General features: G+C 37.9%; 4 protein-coding genes across 4 annotated transcripts; 3 read left to right on the top strand and 1 right to left on the bottom strand.

Moving 5' to 3' along the window:
* Positions 1–4,846: 4,846 nt before the first annotated feature.
* LOC125203866 (GDSL esterase/lipase APG-like) lies at positions 4,847–6,530 on the top strand. Its single transcript, XM_048102369.1, has 5 exons — positions 4,847–5,108; positions 5,326–5,456; positions 5,549–5,782; positions 5,856–6,111; positions 6,183–6,530. The coding sequence occupies exons 1-5, from the start codon at positions 4,880–4,882 to the stop codon at positions 6,374–6,376; spliced, it is 1,044 nt and encodes a 347-aa protein (XP_047958326.1). The 5' UTR covers positions 4,847–4,879; the 3' UTR covers positions 6,377–6,530.
* An 81-nt stretch (positions 6,531–6,611) lies between these two features.
* Positions 6,612–8,963, bottom strand: LOC125203865 (polyadenylate-binding protein 6-like). The gene is made up of 8 exons (XM_048102368.1): positions 8,754–8,963; positions 8,173–8,482; positions 7,820–8,073; positions 7,541–7,729; positions 7,299–7,459; positions 7,073–7,213; positions 6,842–6,979; positions 6,612–6,720 (listed from the first exon to the last, which is right to left on the bottom strand). The coding sequence occupies exons 1-8, from the start codon at positions 8,941–8,943 to the stop codon at positions 6,664–6,666; spliced, it is 1,440 nt and encodes a 479-aa protein (XP_047958325.1). The 5' UTR covers positions 8,944–8,963; the 3' UTR covers positions 6,612–6,663.
* A 1,765-nt stretch (positions 8,964–10,728) lies between these two features.
* On the top strand, positions 10,729–15,156 carry LOC125203774 (DNA repair protein RadA-like). Its single transcript, XM_048102216.1, has 15 exons — positions 10,729–11,407; positions 11,510–11,565; positions 12,067–12,125; positions 12,251–12,307; positions 12,503–12,586; positions 12,729–12,836; positions 13,039–13,101; positions 13,201–13,281; positions 13,452–13,517; positions 13,629–13,784; positions 13,932–14,012; positions 14,133–14,171; positions 14,277–14,359; positions 14,542–14,614; positions 14,854–15,156. The coding sequence occupies exons 1-15, from the start codon at positions 10,797–10,799 to the stop codon at positions 15,028–15,030; spliced, it is 1,794 nt and encodes a 597-aa protein (XP_047958173.1). The 5' UTR covers positions 10,729–10,796; the 3' UTR covers positions 15,031–15,156.
* Positions 15,157–15,731: 575 nt separating this feature from the next.
* On the top strand, positions 15,732–19,110 carry LOC125203987 (receptor-like protein 47). The gene has a single exon (XM_048102524.1). The coding sequence runs from the start codon at positions 15,795–15,797 to the stop codon at positions 18,927–18,929; it is 3,135 nt and encodes a 1,044-aa protein (XP_047958481.1). The 5' UTR covers positions 15,732–15,794; the 3' UTR covers positions 18,930–19,110.
* The last annotated feature ends 692 nt before the right edge of the window (positions 19,111–19,802 follow it).

Below are 19,802 nucleotides of genomic sequence, written 5' to 3'. Positions count from 1 at the left end.
GCAACTTTCAATTTCTTGGAGAAATTGAGAATTGTCGTCCTTCACTTGTTCTCCGAATATCAAAGGGGGTAAGAAATTTATTATAATTTGTAATGAATTTTATGGTTATTTAAGGCCACAAAAAGTGGTTAAGCAAGGCTCTCTACTAGTATATGACAAGGATTGATTTAATCACATATAAACAATTAAGTAAGGAGAGTGCCATTTGATTAAGACCTGTAGTTATATTTTGTTTTCCATTGACCAAGAAAATGAGTCTCCACAATATTGTTTGAATTTTACAACAAAAGTTTCCGGAGTTAGACACGAATATTAATTTATTTCTTTAAAATATTTTGTAGGTTTTATATTTTTAATAATAATACTTCGTTCTTGTTCATTGTCGACGACAGGTTTATTACTTTTTATCCGTCTATTTAATGATAATGGACGGAACAATTTATTTCATAGGATTTTGCCACACTATATATCTTTGGAAACAGATTGAATAAATTTCAAATTCAAAATTGACCTTATTTTCGAAACACACCATTTTCTCTTTGTGAAAGTATTTCTAATTATAAATTTGAGATAATTAAAAAGATAGACAAATACTCGTACTCTTTACTCAAATTTAGACATTTTAATTTCTATTCAACGCGTATTTTTTTCTAACATTAATTAATTGTACGTACTATATGTATTAGCTACTCATCAAAACTCAATTAATTAATGGGAGACGCTTATGCGTGCAAGTAAGAGTATAATGGTTTGAACATATTGTCACATGGTGCGTTCAATGGTAGGTGGAGGAGGAGGTGGTGAGTGGAGGGCATCTTTCGGGATCTGAGGTGTGGGCAGGCGACGAGTGAAGGAGGCGGCCGATGGAGGAGAATGAGTTATGCTCGCACTATGAGGGTTCGTATAGGAGATTTTGTCTCAAAATGTTATCCATATTTGACTTAGCGCGGGTTTTAAGAAATGTGAAGAAAAATGAGTGAAAAATTTAGTGGAATGTGGGTTATACATTTAAAAATTAGTTTTATAATAAAATTTGAGTGTTAATAATGAGTTAGTGGAAAGTGAGCTCCGTACCAAAAATGGAAAAAAGTAAAGTGGACAACATGTCACGGACGGACCAAAATGGCAAAAGTGGACAACATTTCACGGATGGAGGGAGTAGTACATAAAGATAGATTTCATCCCAAGGAAACTTGGTGCGAAGATGATTCGTAACCGACAGATTCATAACCGACGAGGAACGATAGCCAAAGAGTAGTTAACCAGTGCAGGGTTAGGGTTTGTGCTAATAAAAGGAAGGAAAAGTAGACTGGTTGAGAGAATTCTACTACTCTCTTATTCATTTTTTAAGAAATACATAATTTCCTTGTATTTATATAGGGTTGTGATATAGTGGGGGCTCCGAGGTTCCTACATTGTTGGATGCTAAAATGAATCATTAGATTATGTAAGGTACTATCTGTGTATGTAACTATCCATTATGTATTTTTTATGACTGGGCCAATAAGAATTTTGGACTGAGTGAGATAATTTAACTCATGGCCCAGTTGAGTCCAGTACTGTATAAGCCTACATGTTGGCGGGTTTTGTAAAGTATTTGGTTATTTTTCCTTGTTTTCGCTTGAGATTTCACTCTGTTTTGGTTAGAACTTAAATTAAAGGTTTTGTTTTTGCTGTTGTTTTAACTTTTATAATAGATTATTATTGATTATCTTGTTCAACTTCTGCTTGCTACCTAACTAATTTGAGTCCTTTTTTTATATAAAAATGATGATAATACATCCAAAAAATGTATGATTTGTGTTGTGAAATTAGGAATGAAACGGCATCTCATGATATATGTTACTATTTTTCATGTAGTATGATTGATGTATAGAGTACAATTTTCAATTTCTTGAAGAAATTGAGAATTGCCGTTCTTCTCCGAATATCAAAAGGTGTAAGAAATTTATTATAATTTATAATAAATTTTATGGTTTTTTTAAGGCCAAAAAAAGTGGTTAAGCAAGGCTACTATACATGAAATGGATTGATTTAATCACACGTGAATATTAAATAAGGAAAGTGCCATTTGATTAAGACTGTAGTTATATTTTTGTTTTCCATTAGCCAAGAAAATGAGTCTCCGTTGTTTGAATTTTACAACAAAAGTTACCGTAGTTTGACACGAATATTAATATATTTCTTTAACATATTTTGTAGGTTTTATATTTTTAATAACAATACTTCTTTCTTGTTGTCAACGACAAGTATTTTATTAGTGTATCCGTCTATTTAAAGATAATGGACAGAACAATTTATTTCATATTGAATAAATTTCAAATTCAGAATTGACCTTATTTTCGAAACACACCATTTTCTATTTGTAAAAGTATTTTTAATCATAAATTTGAGATAAAAAAGATAGACAAACACTTGTACTCTCTAATTGCCTGCTCAAAATTCAATTAATTAATACCTGCTAGGTCAAATCAAATTATGACCTATCTCATAAACATATCTATTCATTAGAGCCCATACTAATCCCAATAATTCTTTTCTTTAATAAATTACCAGCAAACAAGATTAATAAGTCAACCCAATTCAAATCTCTACTTAGTTCTACCATCTTCGAGCATTAATCCAATTGCATAAAGCCATAAACACTGTAATCAATAATGCAAACCTAGTTCTATTTCTCTCCCTTGGCTGCACTATTTTAGTTGACAAACTAAGTACTAGTAATAAATTGTGCACAATAAACTCATGGTATTTGGTAGTTACATTTTTTTCTTGGACTTTAAGTTTATATTTAGTACATCTTGGTGCATGTGTAAATTCTATGATAACTGCACATATATACATTAACTCCCAGCTCTCATAACTGAAAAACAGTCATTTAAAAGCATGTACACAAAAATAAGGCCAAGATTGTCCCGCGTATCTATTCACTCATGTAGTATGTCCAACCAACAACATTGTTAAAGAGAAATAAAAAAAGGAAGGATAATATTTATACAATTGTGATTGGTTCAACACAACATGTGACAATATGTCAGAACCACCAATTGTAATGTAAGCATCACATGTAACTTAAAATACTTTGGGTTAATCTTGATTTAAAAAGAAAAAAAGTAAGGCTCAAGGTATGACTTTGAAGAGGAAATAAGTACAAACGAATGGACTAGTCTATGTCTACAAATTAGGTTTCCAAACTATTGCACCAAATCCAATTCGTGTTATTTATTCGTGATTATTCCATTTAGTTATGCCCTTCAAAAATTATAGCTTCACTTTTATGCACACGGTATTATATTTCCGATTAAATAAAATATTGAAGCCGAAAATGGAAATCAACAATAATATGGAGGAAGTTTAGAATAGAAACAACTACACAAGCAAAGAATTCAACGTAAGAGAAAATCAAAAGCTCTTTCCATAACCACTATAAAAGAAAAAAAAAACGAACGAACACAAAAAAACAATAAGTAAATGAACAGCACACATTCTACGTACATCCTGGTGATGGATGCCATCAAAAAATAATGGTCACACAATGAACCTCAACCTCACACTTGTGTAATAAAACTAAAAAAATCAAATTTCAAATTAAACCATGCATATACATTAGGTGTATGACTTCAATTAGATTTAATAGGCAAGCCGTATAAAGGGGACCTAGCGTAATTAAAACATTATAGTATGAAATTAGTAAAGCTAAAAGAGAACGGACATGTGGTCAAGTTATTCAACTCTAAAGTTTAATTGAGACGAACAGAATAGTGGTATATAAACGAAAAAAAAATCAAAAAATCAACATGTAAACAAACGTTTATCTAAAATTACTGATAGAAATCCATGGGTTCTATTATTAAAACAATTGATGATAGGAGAGGCTCATGAGATTTATATACTAGTTTAAATTTTATCTTAAAAACAATGTGAAATAGTTATATATGAATATTTTTTTAATTTCAATTACTAACAATTATACTATAGAAACAAAAACAAACATATAGATAGCTCACGTCATGGTGTTAACCGTCAACCTCATTATTCATACACGAGAGAGGGCAGAAAATTACCACATTACTCTTTGGCAATACTTGACTTTTGTGCCATATCTTGCATCACAATACCAAATTTTCATCCTAAAAGAATTTACTATCATTACATCAACCCATAACTTTCCCAATCGTGTGTACTTCAAAATTCATTATATTTCATTACCTATTTATTTATTATGTCACACACTATATCCACTTACGTCCGAGTGTCAACTTCATGAGGCTTTAATATCTGCTTGGTAGAAAATAAGTGAAGACACACAGTTGTCCGATGCACACCGCGTCAACAAAATTAAATCTCATCACATGCAAACATTATTACAACATATACCTAATGCATTTTCTCTCTATATCTCCCCAACCACTTCTCTCTTAAGATATTTCATCTTCTTATATGATCATAATTGTGTCAACTAACAAAAAAAATAATAATTTAAACATGAGAAAAACTCTCAAGTTAAAAGCGCCTCAAATCTGCTATGCACTGTCAAATTTGACGGAGTTCTGAGAACTAGGTGAACAAAAAAATGTATCTGAGTGGGGCAAGAGAAGAATGCTTCGAATCGTCATGGATAAATGAGAAACCATTATAGATTATGTTATTAATACCTGATAAAATAAACCAGTAATCCAAAAGTAAACAAATAAACAAAAATAATGTAATTAATATACCCTGTTTCCTCTACTCGCCTTGAATGCAGTAGAACTACCTTTTGAGCCACTCATTAATGGCGATCCCAACGCTCATCAACTCAAACTCATATAAATTCTATCTTCTCCACCGCAGCTAACTCATAACTACTTCAAATTATAAATTTTTGGAAAATTAAAAAATGGGAGCCTTTTTAGCATACACATTAGTCATTGCAGCATTGTGCAGCCATGCAAACTCCCAGTTAGTTCCGGCTATCATCACGTTCGGAGATTCAACAGTCGATGTCGGAAACAACGACTACATTCACACCATATTCAAGGCCGACCACCCTCCCTATGGCCAGGATTTCTCCAATCGGGAACCTACCGGAAGATTCTGCAATGGCAAATTAGCCACAGATATCACAGGTAAATTAAAAACTACTCTATCTGTCCACGAAATAATGACTCATTTACTTTTAGCACGTGTTTTAGTGAATTATTTGAGGAGGTAATTTAAAATTGATTAATTTGGTCCGACGTTTTGCAATAAGAGCCCACTTATTAAAAATAGAATAAGTCATAAACATCGAAAAAATGATTTTTTTCGCGAAAACTAAAAACACAACACGATATCCGTTCGCAGCTGAGAATCTTGGATTCACAAACTACGCGCCGGCGTACCTGAGCCCACAGGCGTCCGGGAAGAATCTTCTCCTCGGAGCCAACTTCGCCTCCGCGGGCTCCGGATACGACGACAACACGGCCGAACTAAGCGTAAAAATTCAAATCTCTCAAAAATCTTTCATTTCCACTAAAAACATCTTTTAGTCACTAATATTCGATTTTGTCTCATCGTTTTGCTGCAGCACGTGATTCCACTATCACAGCAGCTGCAGTATTTCAAGGAATACCAAAGCAAGCTAGCAAGCGTAGCCGGTAGCAAAAACGCGTCTTCAATCACCAAAGAAGCGTTATACCTCATCGGCGCCGGCAACAGCGACTTCTTGCAAAACTACTACGTCAACCCTTTCCTCAACAAACACTACACCGTTGATCAATACTCCTCCATTCTCATCAACATCTTCTCCAATTTTGTCACGGTAAATTCAACATCACATTAATTCACACATCTTCAATCGAAAATCTCAACATTTATATGATGATTTGGAACAGAGCTTGTATGGACTTGGAGCAAGAAAAATTGGAGCTACTTCACTGGCACCAACAGGCTGCCTCCCTCTAGCAAGAACCATATTCGGGCAGCACGAAAAGGGCTGCGTATCGAGCTTCAACACCGATGCTCAGCAGTTCAACAAGAAGATCAATGCAGCTGCTTCCCAGCTCAAGAAGCAGCTGCCCGGCTTGAGGCTCGTCATCTTTGACATCTACAAGCCCATCTACGACCTTGTCGCCAATCCGAAGAAATATGGTACTACTATCTTTTTCTCACTAAACTCACTCAATGTGCTTCCCCTGCATCTTCTGATCTCTCTTCTGTAGGCTTCGTGGAGGCAACGAGAGGCTGCTGTGGGACGGGGACTGTGGAGACGACGTTTGTTCTGTGCAATCAGAAGTCGGGAACTTGCAGCAACTCCTCGGAGTTTGTGTTTTGGGATAGTGTTCATCCCTCTCAAGCTGCAAACCAAGTTCTTGCTGATAGTCTAATCATTCAAGGAATCTCTCTTGTTGCTTGATACAATAGTACACGATTTTTCTCTTGTGTTTTACATCTTCACTGAAAAAGTTTGTGAGCTTCTGTTGTATTATTTGCTGTCATGTTGTCTTTACACAGGCTACTCAATCATCAATTGTAATATTGAAATGGACAGTTTTCTCTGTTTCAAGATAGTAATGAAGCATCAGATCATATCTCACTAAACAAAATATGATTCTATGTGATCAGTTTGAGGTTCTAAGATAGCAACAACTAGACATTGTAAAGCATCGAAAACCCATTTCACGCGTTCAGAATCAGAGTGCCTCACTGTGCGTTCGCTTCCATAGTGGTTGAGACCTTCGGGCTAGGGGGTCCTGGCTTCTGAAAGACAAGGTAGTGTTCAGTTATCCAAAATGGAAAGATTAAGTTGAATTCTTTGCTAAATTCACTATCTTTAATAGTAACAAAAACAGTAAAATAGGTAATATTAGTCATCACGAACCTGAAGCGAACTGCTGGAAGACAGATCCTTTTCTTTACCATTGCTACCGAGTTTCACTGGAGACGATAGTTTTGTAGCCTTTGGCACCTCCAAATGCCCTTCACACCAAGATCCATTCACAGCAGCAACTACCTGAGGCTGTATTCATCACAAGAGATGTATAACTAACTAGTCATCAAGAGTTATTTTCTAGACTTAGGTCAGAAAATTTGACAGTGTTAAATCTCTTACAAAATTCAGAGACTTGTTGGCAAAGTGTTCCTTCCCATCACCATTGCCACTGATCTTCATAGGGGATAGCAGTTTTGGGGCATTCAGCATCTCCACGTACCCTTCTTGCACACATCCACTCACAGAAGCAATTGCCGTGGGCTGTGCACATCACAAGAGATGATATACTAGTTAACTACTCTTCAAGAAATTACATCCTGAAATAAACAGTTGAAAAAGTTCTTACAAAGGCGCCTTTGCAATGACTACTAGTAAAGTATTGGTACACAGTGGAAGGCAACGGTGTGCTCGGTTGCTTGAATAGAGCTGGACATTTGAAGTAAGTATAGTCCAGGACTGGCTTGAAAGGCTTATGCAACCTGCTCGCTTCTTGCCCTTGATGTCCAGCTGAAAACAAGACGAGAGCCAAACTAAGTCCGAAGAATCAAGTGACTAAAACTTTACCTCAAATCATAGTAGAAAGCATACCCGAGTTTACTGCTCCATAATCACGGATCAAATCTTTTACACGAACATGCCTACTGAGATTCATGACAGATACAGGTGAAGCCATTGACTCTCTACTGTGATCAGTGCAGTTAGATCCAGACATTTGTCTAAAATTCTTTCTAAGTTCAAAATTCTTCATAGCTCTAGCAACGGTGATATTCTTCGATCCTAAACCAGGGAAATGTGTGACACTTAGTTCAACATGGAAGTAAAATGACTAATGGAACACAATTTGTGAAGATATTTGAATATTGTTACCTAGCTTTTCTCCATTGAGAAACACCATGGCTCTTTTAGCCCCTTCATGCGAATCAAAGTTGATAAAACCAAATCCTTTTGATTTCCCCTTCTCATCCTTCATTATGACACCATTCACGACCTTCCCATAATCTGAAAATTTAGCTTTGAGGGCATCTTCAGTGATATCTTCGTCGATATTCTTCACATACAGGCTTTTGAAACATCCCTCTGCGCCATTCCTCTCACTCTGTCTGAGAAATTTGGAGACATATCTGACAGAGAAAACACATATTATAGCTCTATCTGTGTGTGTGTGTGTGTGAAGAAAGTACATAAACAAGAATTTAGTTACAGAAAAGGAGCAGACTCACAGCTTCTTGCCAGCAAGAGAAGAATCATGAAGAGCAGTGCGAGCTGCTACAGCGGATTCCTCTGACTCGAACTGAACGAACCCGAAACCCTTACTGATTCCGTTTTCACTAGCAACTTTGCAAGAAACCACAGAACCATATTTGGAGAAAACTTCTTCCAGTAAGAGACTGGTGATCGATTTGTCAAGATTCTTGACAAAGAGGTTCCCATTGTTGTTGTTTCTCGCAGCAGGGTCTCTCTCATTCCACATGACCCTAATCGGTTTACCCTTCATCAGTGTGTGATTCAGGCATTTCAGAGCATTGAAAGCTGAAGAAAAAGTCCCCAAGAATTTCATCAGAACTAGGCGTATTCAATTTCAATCACATCTCAATGAAAAAAAGGGGGAAACTAGCTAGAAACATTTCAACAAACACATAATCGACACTTAACATTAAAACTACAGGAAGTGATAAAATATCAGTTGATTATGGCGGTAAAATTAAAACGCAATCAAGGGCATGATCAAATTAGAAACCACTGAATCAGAAGAGATGGAAATTCTTAAGAAAACGCAATTGGTGGGGGGATAGAAATGTACCGTGGCAAGGAAGCCAGAAATTGACGTAAGCGTAGCAGAGGGATCTGCCGGAGGGCTTGTGGCGGCAGAGATGGACGGAAAGCAGCGGAGCGACGCGTGAGAATTTGTCGGTGAGATCTTTCTCGACAACATCGGGGTGTAGATCGCCCACGTAGAGTGAGGTTCTTAGCGTCGTTTCGTTCGCCGCCATTTTCTTGATTTGGAAAGAGAGAGAGATTGAGAGAAGAGAGAGAGGAGTTGAACTGAATTTGAAAATGGAGGGAGAGCGTTAGTTATGAGCTATAACTGATTTAAGCAGAGCTGCCTAGCGAGGGTAAGATTGTCTTTTCGCGATCTATCTCACGGTTTCTATACTTTTTAACTGGATATAACTATACATTCATCTTTATACTACATTTTAATGAGTACTGGAATAGTGTTTATACGACTTGATATTATCATATTTTTTTAAATATAAAATATACTAAAAATAATATATCAAATTATTAGTGGGTAACTTTTTGAATTAGGGATAATAATGCAGTTTTAGAGTTTTAGTTTATTAGTTTATGTATGGTTACCAATATAGAGATATTAATGAAGCAAATGAATTTCTACAAAATAATTCCAAGTTCTACCTGTGTTGATTTCAAACACCTTCAGATTCTTAACAATTTGTGAATCACTCAACTACAAGTAAGAAAAAACTAAATAGTAGCATGAAGTAATCAGAATGCATCAAAAGATACTACTGACCTAGGACAAAAATCCCTCAATGGCTCAATGCCTAGCATATTTCACTAGTCCAGATTTTGCACCACTCTGAGTTTCCTGACCAGGCTGAAACCCCCTGACGACGGGGAAACTTCGTAACCAGTTATAGTGTTGAAGCTTCTGAACATACTTGAGAACTATCACCACTCATTATTCGAGAGCTCTCAGAACATCCACAATGGATGCCATAGTGAAAGTCCTAGTGAGAGGTTGCAACATCAGCATGCCCTATTTTTCTACAATTGTGGAGCCCTAGTGGATGCCCTATCTCTTATCTACTTTTCATTTCAATTTTAAATCATTGTTTTTAAATTTTATTTTTAATTAAACTAAAATATCAAAATATATTATATTAAACACCACAAATGCCAAAAAAAAAAACAACAACATTACTTAATTTAAAAGTGAAACTGCATCATACTTATCTAAAAAAAACTACATTAAAACTAAAATACTAAATTAAAAATAGAGAAGAGAAAGTGAAAGATTTGGTGCGTGAAAAGTGAAGAAAAATGGAGTATTTGTAGTGGTTTAATTAGGGTTTAAATAATTTTTTTTAAAAAAAATTGAAAATGATCGGGCTCGGGCTCGGGCTCGGGCATAGCCTGCAATGGGCGCCCGATCTCACGCCCGATGGATCGGGCGAGAGATGGGGCGCGACCGAACTCTCTGTCGTCCTCGGGCATGCCCGAGACTTGCAATGGATGCCCGATCATGCCCGAGCCCGATCTCGGCCGATCGGGCGTGAGATCAGGCATCCATTGTGGATGCTCTCAGCCAACATAGCCTTCTCTACGTGCCTATGCAAGCCTTTTCCTCCGAGTTGCTAAACCAGATTTAGCAAGCCTTTGTTGGAGCTCCACTTTCTCAACCACCTTCAAATTTATTTAACCAAGACATTGCCATCAGATATTTGTTTTATGTCACATTTTTAGCATAGAGTTTCAAGAAGTTCTCATGTAAAGTAAGGTTTCACTTTTATAATGTTACTATTTGTATCATTTTATTTTTATAACTAACTAATTGTGTTTATAGTTAAAGAATAAAGATGATCCCATTAAACTTTTAAGTTATACTAATAAAAAGGGGGAAATAAATAAATTATTGCCCTCTTCTTTTATATAGTTTGTGTAATGGTAATATAAATAAAAATAGAATCTTGATGGGAGGAACTTTTTCTCGATTGTTGGTATAAATTACTTCTAGTTTCGAATTTTCCCGGGCATTATCCCTATAAACCCTAATCCCCAAATTCAACCTTTACTGATTACTGTAATTTCTACTGAACTAATGCAAGCTCTCGACATGCTTACACTCCGATCACTCCACCTCTACAGAAACCTCCGATTCCTCTCAGTCCAAAGCCGTAATTACCCCCAGTTCCCCAAAAAAATCCACTCCACTCCCCAACGTCAATTTCCATCCACCGCCGCTGCCGATGAACCCAACACATACGGCTGGTCCGCCCTCCCCAAACCTCCCGCCGACTCATCTCCTCAACAATCTCCCTCCGTTCAGACTGTCTACGACCCCGCCACCGGCCGTCACGGCGCCATAGAGCCCGAATCCGGCGGCGCAAAGGCTGAAGCTAATCCAATTTCGGAAGTCGGGAGCAGAGTGTACGGAGACGTGATAGGAAGCAGCAGTAGTGCTAGGAGCAGCATTAAGAAGAAGAAGAGCCGGAGCGTTCATGTCTGCTCGAGCTGCGGGTACTCGGATGGGCAGTGGTGGGGCACGTGCAAGCAGTGCGGGGAAGTCGGCACAATGAAGCGGTTTGCGACCGAGAGCGCGGGCCAGAAGGTGACCGGGATGAGGGTGTCGGATAATGCCGTGCGGTCGTGCCCTGTTAAGTTGACTGATGTTTATGGACGGGTTGACAGTTCGAATTGGCGAATTCCTCTGTGAGTAAATATGAGATGACTGAGAGATATATGAATGTTGTATATAATGGTTGTTTATTAGTATTTGGGGATTTTTTAGAGACGTGTCCTGTTTTTGTGCAGAAATGGTGAGTTTGGTGATGAAGTGGAGAGGGTGCTTGGTGGAGGTTTAGTCCCAGGTTATCCCTTCTTTGTTCGCACGAGTCTTTCTTCGTAATGCATACAAGCTCTACTTTTATTTATGCAGTTTTCTGGGAAATCATAAGTTGAAATTGCTTCTAAATTGGTTTACTTGGATAAGACAAGAGGGTGGATTAATGACTGATTTAACTGATTAGATCAGTTAAAAGATATGATCTTATATTGTATTGTACTACCTCCGTCCCACTCTAAGTACGTGTTGGACATGAGATTTTATGTAGTGTTGTTTCGTGAGTTAAGAGGAGAGACTAAAGTATGAGAGAAAATACAGTAGAGAGAGTAGTGTTTCCATTTTAGGAAATGCTTCGATTTGAGTGGAACGTCACTAAAAGGAAACTGCTTCAATTCGAGTCGGAGTAAAATATTGACCTGTGAAAATTTGGATGATCTTTCACACGCTGTATATTTTTTTCCGGGCTTGTCGTTTTTATTTTTTCTACTTTTTTAGCATTGTGCATGTTGGTGGTTTTTCCCTACAGGTTCGCTAGTATTAGTAGGTGGAGATCCTGGTGTTGGTAAAAGCACACTATTGTTACAGGTAGAACTGGTGTTTGTTGGTGTTACATATTCCCTCTTATAATAATACTACCATTTAAGGAAATCTATTTAGCTTATAATACTGCAATAGAGTCTTGATCTCATATTTTATTTTTTCAATTGAAGGTTGCTGCTTTGATAGCAGAAGGGATTGGCCGAGTTTTATATGTATCCGGGGAAGAGGTGTGCCTTCTCGGATAGTTTGCTTCAAGAACCTTGAAAATTAGTTTTGCTTTGTTACAGAGATTTGGGATATGCTGTCAATCTCTCATTCTTTTTGCCGAGCTCTGATTTTGTCACTGCACCTTAATCCTAAACCCTAAACGAGCATCGGCATGCGAAATAGTGAGCATTAACACAGACTCTTTTTGGTTGCAGAGTGTTGAGCAAATTGGGAATAGAGCTGACCGTCTTTGTATTGAGACTGAAGAGCTTTTTTTGCATTCAAGTACCGACATCGAAGTAAATCTTTTGGACTTGCTTCATTCATAACTATGACCTGTGGTGTTACATATTACTAGTATTTGATGTTACAAAACACATATCTCAAATACCATTAGTTCATCTTGTCTTATTGTTCAGTTTGTGCTGCCTTCTTTAACAGGATATTCTAGAACAGGCTCAGCGTCTTTCTCCAAAGGCTTTAGTTATTGATTCTATTCAGACAGTATATTTAACAGGAGTGACAGGAAGCTCTGGAGGCGACGTACAGGTTCTAATTTTTCTTCTTTCTTTTATCATCAAAATGATTATATGATAAGTTGTAGATTGTAACCATTTTGTACTCTGTTCTAGCTGGTAATATCCTGGAATTATAATATAAATCGAGTATTAGAAGTTTGTTTTGTTTCATGACACTTCACATGCTTATTAATATGAAAAACTATTATATAATTGAGTTTGACATATGACAGGTCAAAGAGTGCACTTCAGCCTTACAAAGGTTTGCTAAGAAGACAAACATCCCCGTGCTTTTGGTAGATTTAAATACTCTTTGAACTTTATTGCATAACATTTAATTTTGTAATGATAGACACTTCTAGGGATTGTGATGTTATTTTTCTTCCTGAATGTAGATTGGTCATGTCACCAAAACCGGAGATATAGCTGGACCTCGCGTGCTGGAGCACATCGTGGATGTAGTTTTATATTTGGAAGTTGGTACCTCGACAAATCTACCTTATTCTCTTATTAGTATACATACTTTTAATGAATCATATCAATAATGATGTTCTGAATTGTTAGATGAGATCAGGAGAATGATATTGAAACTTAGGAAAGTGTGCATTCTTTAATTAGTAATGACGCTACTGATGGATATTTCCAGGGGGAGAAATTTTCATCACATCGGTTACTTCGATCAGTGAAGAATCGGTTTGGCTCCACTGAAGAGGTACTGTATTGCTTTTTATATGTCACAACTCATCATTTGACAGCCCTTCAACTCCTATATTCTGTCTCTTCTAAAACTTGATTAATTTATCAAATTGTGATTTTATTTCAGCTTGGAGTTTTCAAAATGTCACAGTCAGGCCTGCAAGGAGTTTTAAATCCCAGCGAGATGTTTTTAGCTGATCCGCACTCTGATTCAGACTATTTAGCTGGCTTGGCTGTAGCCGTGATTATGGATGGGTCTCGAGCATTCCTCATCGAAGTCCAGGCAATGTTTCTTTTCAGTCTCACATGTTGCATAGTTAATCTAGGATTCTATCTAGATTTTACAAAATTTTTGTATATCCGACTGGAAGTGGACTGTCGATATAAGCAGTGAATTGCCAATGCAGATTATGCCATTATTTTCATGTAGGCATTATGTGTAGCCGGCAGCTCTTCAGTTGTGCGGCATGTAAATGGTGTTCAAGGTAGCAGGGCTGACATGATTATTTCAGTGAGTTTTGCATTTTTCGGCTTTCTGAATCAAGCTCTATTTTGTGATTGAACTGTTTTGAGATATTGACTAAAATAACAAGTCAACAATAGCATTTCTCACTATGTAGTTCTTGTGCAGGTTATTATCAAGCAAGCTGGACTTAAGCTACAAGAGAATGTAATGAACTTTACACTAATTGCCATCCCCAATCCTTTTTTATGTGCTCAGAATGATTCTCTTTCGATCTCTATTGTTTTCACTAACATTCAATTTCCTTCGTAGGGTATCTTTCTTAATGTTGTCAGTGGAGTTAGCCTGACAGAGACAGCCGGTGATCTAGCAATAGCGGCCGCAATTTGCAGCAGGTGTGGTTTCTAGTAACAAGTGATTTTTAGTCATTCTCCATTTTGTCGTTACTGTATATAAATGGTGTGATAAGAACGGACAAATTGCTATATCTATGACATCGATGAGTATGATTAAATGATTGGTAATATCTGCTTGAATCATTATATTCAATTGACTAGATATTATCATCTTCCTTCAGCTTCTTGGAATTCCCCATACCACACGGCATAGCATTCGTTGCAGAAGTTGGTCTTGGTGGCGAACTTCGTATGGTATGTCAAATATATTCGTCTCACTGAAGCTGGTTGAATTATTCCTTCCTGTGATAATAGCTGCACAGATACGTGCATTTCGTGGCTAGGCAAAGTCTGTTGACTCTCTAATCTCTCTCATATTACCTTTTGTTGTTTCTACTGATTTGTTTTGTAATTTCCTAAGATTTTAATCCTAATGTGGATACAAAAGTTCTTAGAAAGATAAGTTTGATGTAAATTGTGTGGAACGATGACAGGTAGCACAACTGGAGAAACGAGTGAGCACGGTGGCAAAGCTTGGATATAAGAAGTGTATCGTACCCAAGCAAGCAGTGAAGTCGCTGTCGGAGGTGCATCGAGGGCCAGAGGCCATGGAGATTGTGGGATGTAATAATTTGAAGGAGATGATCAACTCTGTTTTCACAAGCAACTGATGATGGAAATTTGCTTGCTTTGTTAATTTAGGGTGTATATATATGCACTGCAATTTCCAGACATTCGAAAATGCACGTGGCATCTCAACATTTGACAAGCGTATCAACATCATACATCTCCGTTGACCAGTGTGTTCGTCTAAGTCGACCCCATTTCGGTTCTATCACTACAATTATGTTTCGGATGGTTATCTTAGGAGAGGGGAGTGAATGGGGTCGACTTAGCTAAACGCACTAGTCGACGGAGATGTACGATGCTGACACGCTTCTTGTGATCTGTCCGCTCATAGAAGTCTCATTCCACTTTACTATAAATAGCAAGTATGTCTCACATTTCTTAAAACTTGTGCTAGAAGAAAAAAGTAGACGCATATTCGTGGACAGAGGGAGTATTAATAAACGACTAATTTACTCATCACACCTACTATGTGATATAAATATTTATTCCACGAGTTTATAAGGGTCAGATATTATATTTCTCTTAACGACACTTAGCAAAAGGATCCAATAGAATAACATTTTGTGAGACTTCTTTTTCTGGTTGTTATATTAGTGATCACATTGGCGTGCTACTAAACATCAACTTTTTCCATATTATATTGGATAATTACATGCAAATTTCCAACAATCTTTGTTGTCACACATTTAAAAATACGATGTTAGGTAGCATGCTCAGGACACCATCTGTGGATCTCGAGATTTTGGTCCAGATAAGGTTCTCATCAGAACATGATTTTTGAACTCATTATTTCATAGAATACAATATGTTTGCATTGATCCTATTGTCTCTCTTATTCTCAAATCTTGCTATTGATCTTTCCTTTGTTTCAGGACAGTCTGAGAGAGAGCTTCTGCTTGAGTTAAAAAACGGCCTCACATATGAATCCTCCACCTCAACTAAGCTGGTGCATTGGAACGAATCTGTCGATCTCTGTCAATGGCCTGGAGTGGAATGCAGCAGCCAGGGAAGCGTCTCCGGCCTTGATCTCAGTGGAGAGTCGATCTCCGATGGGATCAGCACTCTTTTCAGCCTCACACACCTCCAGAGTTTGAGTTTAGCTCAAAACACCTTTTCCCTCCCCGAGTTCCTATCCGGATTCGGACAGCTCACAGAGTTAAGGTATCTCAATCTAAGCCGTTGTGGCTTTTCAGGCCAGATTCCATCTGATTTATCAAACTTAACAAGGCTAGTTGTTCTTGATCTGTCGGTCGACTACTACTCATCGCTTAACCTCCCTAATCTGCATACACTGATCCACGCCTTCTCTAGCTTAAAAGAACTCCATCTTGATGGAGTGAATGTCTCAGCTAATGGCAATGAATGGGGCAGTGCTATATCATCATCTATGTCAAATTTGACTGTATTGAGCATGTCTGGTTGCTTCCTCACAGGCCCTCTTGATTCCTCCTTGCTAAAACTGCAACACCTCTCCGTTATTCGTCTTGATGGAAACGCATTCTCCTCTCCCTTCCCTGGCTTTCTTGCTGATTTCCCCAATCTGAAAATGCTCATTCTAAGCTCATGTGACTTATCCGGTGTTGTTCCTGCAAAACTTTTCCGGATCAAGACTCTGCAGACAGTCGACTTGAGTAACAACCGCGATCTTGAGGGCTCGTTGCCTGAGTTTCCTGTCAATGGATCTCTTGAGAACTTGATGCTTAGTTACACTAGATTCTCAGGGAATTTACCAGAATCTATAGGGAATCTTAGAATGATGTCAAATCTTGATGTTAGAAACTGCAATTTCTCAGGGCTGATTCCTAGTACAATCAAAAACCTTATTTTGCTTGTCTATTTAGACCTCTCCCAAAACCAGTTTTCTGGCTCTGTCCCTTCCTTTGCTTTCTTGAAGAATCTTAATGTGTTGAATCTTTATAGCAACAGATTAGAAGGAGAAGTTTCTGATTCTTCTTGGAAAGGCCTTGAGAATCTTGAGTTTCTTCATTTGGGTGAGAATTCATTACAAGGTGAAATCCCACCATCTTTGTTTGCTTTACCACTGCTCAAATCATTACATCTCTCCAACAACAGCTTTTCTGGCTCCATCAAACCCTCATCAAGCAACACTTCATCTCCTTTAGAAGTTCTTGACATGAGCCTCAACAATCTACAAGGCTCCATACCACGAATCTTGTTCGAACTCAAGAATCTCTCCTCCTTAATCCTGACCTCCAACAATTTCAGTGGCTCCATACACCTCACAGATTTCAGCAAGCTGACAAATCTCGCCAGCTTAGACCTTTCCCTCAACAAACTGTCAGTTCATGTTGAAGAAGAAATAGTTTACTCGAAACTGTATCAGCGGTTAGGGACTCTAAAGCTGGCCAATTGCAATCTGCAGAAGGTTCCTAGTTTGAAAAACCAATCATCTCTGATGATGCTTGATCTCTCAAACAATGTGATAGAAGGGGAGATTCCTAGCTGGATGTGGGAAGGTAACCTCCGTTTCTTGAACATCTCCCACAACCGGTTCAGTCGTTTTCAAGAGCCTTATGATCTTCGAGCGCTGGACTACATTAACGTCCATTCCAACATGCTCGTTGGCATGATCCCCTCTCCCTTTTCAGCAGCTGTGGTTTTGGATTTCTCTAGCAACAACTTCTCCTCCATCTCCCCGGACGTCGGGGACCCCCTCTATCGCGCCATGTTCTTCTCTGCTGCAGACAATCAGATCGCTGGAGAGATCCCGCGATCCTTCTGCAGCGCCACCAGACTTCGTGTGCTGGACCTTTCAAACAACAGCTTCCATGGAGGAATCCCTTCCTGTTTGGTAAACAACACTCTTGAAGTATTGAATCTGAGAAGAAACAACCTTGATGGAGCGATACCGGATGCGTTCCCGGTTAATTGCAGCTTGGAAACTCTTGATCTCAGCAGGAATGTTCTAGAAGGGAAGGTGCCTAATTCCTTGAACAGATGCAGTGAGCTCAAGGTGTTGGATCTCACCAGCAACGCGTTCAACGACACGCTCCCTTGCTGGATCAACGCCTTGTCCAGCCTCCGAGTCCTCGCCCTTCGCTCCAACATGTTCCATGGAGACATGACCTGTTTGGGAGATACCAAATCTTTGTGGCGAAACCTTCAAATTTTCAACATTGCTTCTAACAACATAAGCGGCGTAATACCTGCAGAAATGTTCGAAACGCTACAAGCACTGATTGATGCCTCACAACAACAACAGCAGCAGAAACAGCCTGATCACTTGCATTTTACTATGGAGACGGTTCTTGGCGTCTACTATCAAGACTCGGTGACGGTTACGATGAAGAATCAGATGTATGAGCTGGAAAAGATTCAGACAATATTCACCTCAATAGATTTCTCAGACAACAATCTACAAGGAGCCATACCTCCAACAATTGGATCATTAAACTCTCTGTACATTCTCAACTTCTCCCACAACGCCTTCTCCGGTCACATCCCTCCATCACTAGCAAACGCAGCGAAGCTGCAGTCCTTCGACTTGTCATTCAACGCTCTCGTTGGGGAGATCCCGGGCCAGTTGGCTGATCTTAAATCCCTCGGTGTTCTCAACTTGTCTTACAATCATCTTGTCGGGAGGATTCCGCAGGGCAACCAGTTTAACACGTTCACGGAGAGCTCGTACATGGGGAACGAGGGGCTATGCGGCTTCCCTCTCGATAGAAATTGCAGCGATGAGGGAGCTTCGCAACCGGGAGAAGTGCAAGGAGAGGAAGAGGATGATGTTTTTTATAAAGGGATGTATGTGAGTGCAGCATTGGGATTTGTTGTTGGAGTGGGGATCATTGTTGCACCACTTTTAATGTGCAAGAAATGGAGAAACTACTACAACAAGCATCTTACTAGATTTGCTGTTTTGGTGCTACCTCAGCAGAATCAGAATCAACTGGAAAATGGTGACAGAAAGGAGTTTTGATGAACGTAGAGTTAAGCAGAAAGGTGTTTCCTTTTTTACTCATTGTATTGCCTAACTATTTTTGCTGCTAATGTTGATTTATCATTTATCAGCGGAAATATCCGCTGCTAAAATTTTGTGGAAAAAGCTATCGGTGCATTTCTGTTATTTACAATCAGCATAAATTAACAGATCTGTTCCACTTCCACCCATGACATTATTTAATTTTTAAATTATAATATTAAAATATTAATATTTTTTATTATAAAAATATTTGATATGTGTGTTCATAATAGCAGGGGATCCTTGCCCCACGAATAATATGCTAATTCCTTTTTTTATTAAAATTTTTATATTTTTAAGTTTCTGGATATTTGTTGATATATTCTGTCGATAATAATTGTGGTCAATAATTTTCCGGTTCAATTGTTAGACTAGCCATACTGTCATGGATTTGGATCCCTTGCTGTGCTAACAGTCACAAATAAAAATGTTGTTTGATAACATTTTATACTCCCTCCTACCTAGATAATTTGTTTCACTTCTTTTTTCGCACTTGTTTTGCAAATATAATAGTAATAAATAAATAAAGTTGAAAGAAAGAAAAATCACTTCCTTTTTCACACTTGTTTTATAAAAATAATAATAATAAATAGATATAGTTGAGAGAAAGTAAAATAAGAGAAAAAATAATGTAGCTAAGATTATTCTCTATATTATTCTCTCTTTTACTTTAGTTTCTCTCCACTTTAACTATTTATTATTAGTTTTGCAAAACGAATGCGAAGAAGGAAGTGAGACAAATTATATGAAATGAGGGGAGTATAAAATAAAATTAACATTTTATTATTATTTTTTATAAAGAAAATATGTGTGTATCTGCATTTGGGATGC

Source organism: Salvia hispanica, chromosome 2 (assembly GCF_023119035.1).
Source record: "Salvia hispanica cultivar TCC Black 2014 chromosome 2, UniMelb_Shisp_WGS_1.0, whole genome shotgun sequence".
Lineage (NCBI taxonomy): Eukaryota > Viridiplantae > Streptophyta > Magnoliopsida > Lamiales > Lamiaceae > Salvia > Salvia hispanica.
The sequence above is the reverse complement of the archived record's forward strand: the minus strand, read 5'-3'. Positions and strand labels throughout refer to the sequence as shown.